At 41.1% G+C, this 5,209-nt stretch overlaps 1 protein-coding gene across 1 annotated transcript in view; it reads right to left on the bottom strand.

Annotated features, from left to right (window-relative positions):
* The window catches only part of nup205 (nucleoporin 205), a gene marked incomplete in the record, with an annotated part of 21,112 nt that overhangs the window by 13,958 nt on the left and 1,945 nt on the right, over positions 1–5,209 (bottom strand). The window contains 11 exon segments of the mRNA XM_014034564.1: positions 863–913; positions 1,098–1,280; positions 1,384–1,589; positions 2,328–2,478; positions 2,562–2,699; positions 2,810–2,926; positions 3,020–3,195; positions 3,317–3,481; positions 3,614–3,842; positions 3,977–4,136; positions 4,285–4,429. Of these exon segments, the coding sequence (XP_013890018.1) occupies positions 863–913; positions 1,098–1,280; positions 1,384–1,589; positions 2,328–2,478; positions 2,562–2,699; positions 2,810–2,926; positions 3,020–3,195; positions 3,317–3,481; positions 3,614–3,842; positions 3,977–4,136; positions 4,285–4,429 (1,721 nt within the window).

Here is a 5,209-nt window from a genome sequence, read left to right as displayed (position 1 = left end):
GCTGATCAGTCCATCAGTGCTATTTTTAGAACGTGTCCTGCGGGCGACTCAGAAGGGGTCTGCGGGCGACATGGTGCCCGCGGGCACCGTAATGGTGACCCCTGCATTAACGTTTGATACAAAGTCTGTTTGATACAAAGTCCGTCTACAGTCTGTCTCTCTACAGACTGTAGGACCTGCCCTGCTCTGCTCTGATTGGCTAAAACTGTGACTCTGGTTCTCTTTATTGGTTGAAAGCAGCGTCAGTCAAATCCAGCCAGATAGAAGCCCCCGAMAACACACGTTTTTTTTCTCTCCTCTTCACCTTTAAGAAATCCGCAGCGGAGACGAAGAAATCCGTCCTGCCTGACAAAACTTAAGACCCTTGAGTAACRTATTCAAGACTAACTTACACATTATTCATAAATTCAATACTTTTAAAGACCCTTAATTTTAGAAATATGAATATAAGACTTTTCAAGACTTTTCAAGACCCCGCGGACACCCTGTTATGTGGTTCAATAGTTGGAGTACAGTTATAGTATACTGAATTGTGCCAAGTCAAAATTTGATCAAAACAATGATTTTCTAGTTGTTTTATTTTATTTTATTGGATGGTTTATTCATTTATCTAAAAACACAACAACAGCAATTTCTTTATACAACAAAATACAATCACAAGTTAAATCAAAGGTAGCAGAAGAAAAAAAGTCTTGTATCTGCCCCTTTTCTCACTAAACAAATTCTATCAAAAAATAATCTTCAACATCTTGTAGTTGTGTTATCATTTATTACATAGATATCATACACCCTGCCTTGCTTTTAAGTAAAATAATCCAGTCAGTCTAAATGGAAACTTTATGAATTAAGAAAAAAATCTCACCTCAATTCCTGCTGCTTGCCTCTGTCCTGGAGCTCGAACAGTTTGAAGAATCTGCAGTATAAGAAACATGCTTTTAAACTGCCATTTTTATACAAAAATACAACATACACACTGAAAATTACCTTTCAGTGTAAATAACTAATGACTATATTACATTTTAAGTAACTGTGCTCACTTTACAAAATGACATTTTTTTAAATCACTGTAGGGGTTAATTAAAATTGTTCAGGTCTACCTGTGTGTACTCCAGCGACTGCCAAAGTGAAGCAGCGATCTCTGGTGATTTTCCAAAAGCTGCCAGGGAGTGAAGGAGCTCAGCCTTTAAAACAGGAGGAAYGCTGCACTGCAACAACCCCAACATCACTACAACTGGGGTCCACTGTGGATGTTCGCACAACGCCAGACGAGCATTTTCACTCTACGGGAAAAAAAAATACAACTAAATTAAACATTACATGGTTTTGTATTTGACTTTGTAGTTCTTTTAACTTCACATAACACAAGCACCCACTCATACACACCCATGTAATAATAGTGGTGAGTAACTGCAGGAAAGAGGTGAGCCCTTCCAGCTCTCTCTGGGTGATGCCCCTGAGTGGCAGGTGGCGGTAGTGTGCTGAATCTGGATTAGGAAGGTCTCGTCGCAGGTTCTCGTGGTACAGCATCAGGGAGTGGAAAAAATGTTCCCAGGACACTGGACTGCCTGAAACTCCTTGGATGTTGTCACCTGCACACACGCAGGAGATCAGTGAAGGATCATTAAAGCGTCTGTAACATCAATTTTTTGTGATAAATGTGATTGCACTTTTGAAAAGACAACATGGATAACGTATTRCAAAAGCAATTTCACACAACTGACATGAACAGTTGTTGTGATATTTGCATGTGAAGTAACAGGAAGTGATGTCAAAGGGGAATGTCTGCTGTAACCAGAGCATTGCTACAAGAGCTAACAACACAGACAGCAGGGAATTTTCTGTTTCTTTAGATAATTTTAGTCCTTATAAGAGAGAGATGAAGAAGAGTCAGAGTTCAAATAATAAACAAAGACCAGAGAGTTTTCTTTGTTAAAGAGTTCCCCTTTGATGTCACTTCCTGTTTCACTTTAGCTGAACCAAATTCAAAGGAAAATATGCCAGTTATGTGACAAAATGGGTTAAATCATGTGTTTTATGCCAATTGTCTTATATATGAAGATGTTTTCTTTGACTTTTTGTATTTGAAGGACAGGCATGTCACAGGCACTTTAAAACCGAGCTTCTTCAGGTTTTTCAACTTCTTTTACTGAAACATAATAACAGAAATCATTTTCTTGTTGGGCTTTGCCTTTTGGATTTAAACAYAATTTAATACCTAATTTCTTTTTTATAAAAGAGTAATCTGCATAAAACATTGAATAGTTTCCTAAGTGCAATTTCAACTTTGAAATAGACTTTTTAATATAAGAAAAACAGTCTGGTCTTACTGTGTGTAGCTCCATTTGTTTTAAGGAGACTGAAGCAGTAATGAGCACACTGTGGACCATTAGCGAGGCCTTTCAGCATGCGAAGGTAAGAAATATAAAGGGTGGAGGGCAGAAGGTCTCCCATCTGACGCACAAACTTGGACAGAACCACCTGAGTTTCAGAACAATAAACAAAACAATGAAACTACCTCCAATTGTTTGTGTCAACTTTTGTTCTGGAAACCAAACCCATACCTGTTTATGAGGAGGTCTTTGCAGGGCCATGCCCATATAGGATCCATGCAGTGAAGTATGTTGGAGAGATTCTGTGGGGCACCAGAACTCCAGACCCAGCTCCAACCCAAATGGATCCTTATTGTAAAACTCCCCTATCTGAAACCACAAGCTTAATAAACTTCAAACTCAAAAGTGTGAAGCCAAAGCAATGTTCTGTACCRCTTCATCAAATGTTTCTCATCAGAAAATATGATATCAAAACTGACCAGAACCATAAGATGATCCAAGTCCCTCCGCAGAGATGATGGAAGTTCACTGTCCATCTGTAAAGACATGTGCACCAGGCGGGCATCTTCATCTGCACGATTACGAAGCTGTTTCACCTGCAGAAAATAAAACTCACTTATTAATGTGTGCAAGTTAGGATCACCAAGAATGACGTCATAGTTTAAGTGGACAAAAATAAAATCTCCAACCTTCATCGGCATGAGTGCCAGGAAGTCTGTGATGAGCGAATGGAGGCGGCGGATATAAAACTCTTCCTGGGCAAAACCCTCACATCCCAAAATGCCCTCCTTCATGAAGAGAAAAACATCTCCCAACAAAGCCTGATCAGCCAGTGCTTCATCTGCTTCAGTGAACTCAACAAGGCCTGCATGGTAAACACATACATCCTAGTTAAATAAAACCACTTTCATATTAAACTTCAATAACAACTAGCATAGATAGCATCGTTGAAATTTTAATGCATGTCAAAAAAATACAAGACTTACCTGAGCCCTGTGGCAGCTGTGAAAGGACCCTCAGACACAAAGCCCAGGCAAGTCGACACACAGCTTGCAGCCCCGGAAGCTTCCAAGGCTGGCTGTCCATCAGACGACTGTGCACTGCAGACACATACTGTCTCTCTGTCAGCAACGGCAGTGCCTGGAGAAGATCTGCAGGGACACAACACAAACAAAATCAATTTGTCTAAACATGAAAATGAAAGAATACCTAAAATTACACTGGTAGGCGTTTATTTCAGGGCTATAAGTAGGATCTGCGTAGCATCAGCGTTTGATATTCACCTTCTCTGTCTTCAGTTCCCTGCTCTATAAAGCTGACGTCCAAGCAGTAAAGAAGAGCCATAACCAGAGCAAGGCTCACGCTGTCTAGTGAACCATCAGCTTGAGCCGTTACGGTTTCCAAATAGCCAATGAGAGCCAAGGTGTCATCTTTAGTCAAGGGTGATTGACAGGTCCATGAAAACAAGCTGTCAGCCAGCGCCTGTCGGCATTCTTTGATGAGGTCAGAAACCTGGTGCAAACAGATTGTGTCAATATTTCTTGCTCAGTTACATCAAATACATACTTTTATTTCAGGTTCGACAACAAAGTGAGTGGAATTATGAAAATAAATACATTTGTGGACAATCTTCTGTTTGCTCTTACCTCTTTCCTGTGCTTCTCGTTGCCGAGGCCGCGCTCCCTCTGCAGCCGTTCAAACTCCCGTGTTACACTTATCTCTGACACTAAGGTAAGGATGCGTTTGGTCAGTCCCTGACTCATTAACTCATCTGTAAAGCGTGTTGTCAAAGCCACCAGCTCTCCACTGCAAAAATAAAAACAAGACACTGCATGTCAACAAACGTGAACACGTAAAGGAGAAGTATTTTACCGCATTGGCAATAACGGGGTCTATATGGGAGCCTTTAAAACAGCTATCCTACTTTAATAGTACTATCCTTTAAAATTATCACCTTAAATCCAGAGTAAAGGTCTTGCCATGACGTGACTGAATGAGTGTGCGCAGAGAGTTAGCCACACAAAGCTTTCCATCCCAGTAAAGTAACACAGCCACCAGACCTCGTGTCAGGCCTGAAAAATGGGGCTGTTGTTGTTCACCTGGTGAAAAACAAGCAGAATCTGGTTGTTGCATGACTGCACTGAATGCAAGTTTCTGTGAATAAAGGCTTTTCTTACACATCACAAACATGATCAGAACAAATACCAAACAAAATATTAATTTACAATCAAAATGATTGTTGTTGTGTCTCTGACGCAAAATAAAGTCTCAAGTTTAACTTAAAAAATTCCTCTTGGGGACTTCCGGAAGCAAATGGAGTAGACGGCTGCGTCAGAACCTCTCTCCCACCCTAATTATTGAAAACTCCCGTTCAAAACTCGTTAATAAGCGCAACGTCTCGATAATATAACCTAAGAACGGGAGAAGAAACACACTGAGCCAAGAAAAACCGATAAAGATGCCTAAAACTCAGGATAAAGGCGCCTCGGTCACTAAAGCTAACACGCGCTTGAAACAAGCTAACGACATCGTGGCTAGTGCGGGAGCTAACAGCCCTGGAACAAACATGGACTCGGAAGGAATACTTAAGGCTATTGACGATTTGAAGACGGTATTCAAGATGGATAATGCAAAGCTACAACAGAACATTGACCATCTGGGACACGAGATCAACGGTAAACTGGACAGTATTGCCACTGATGTGCAGGGCCTAGCTGAACGGATTGACGAGGCGGAGGCCCGCGTCCATCAAGTGGAGAAATGGGCAAAGGAGGCAACCGAGGCTCTATGCCTCTGCATCGAACAACAGAGAAAAACACAGCTTAAGGTGCTTGACTTAGAATCCCGTTCCAGAAGAAACAATGTGCGTGTATTTGGGG

This window comes from Austrofundulus limnaeus, unplaced genomic scaffold, assembly GCF_001266775.1.
Source record: "Austrofundulus limnaeus strain Quisiro unplaced genomic scaffold, Austrofundulus_limnaeus-1.0 Scaffold7, whole genome shotgun sequence".
Lineage (NCBI taxonomy): Eukaryota > Metazoa > Chordata > Actinopteri > Cyprinodontiformes > Rivulidae > Austrofundulus > Austrofundulus limnaeus.
The sequence above is the reverse complement of the archived record's forward strand: the minus strand, read 5'-3'. Positions and strand labels throughout refer to the sequence as shown.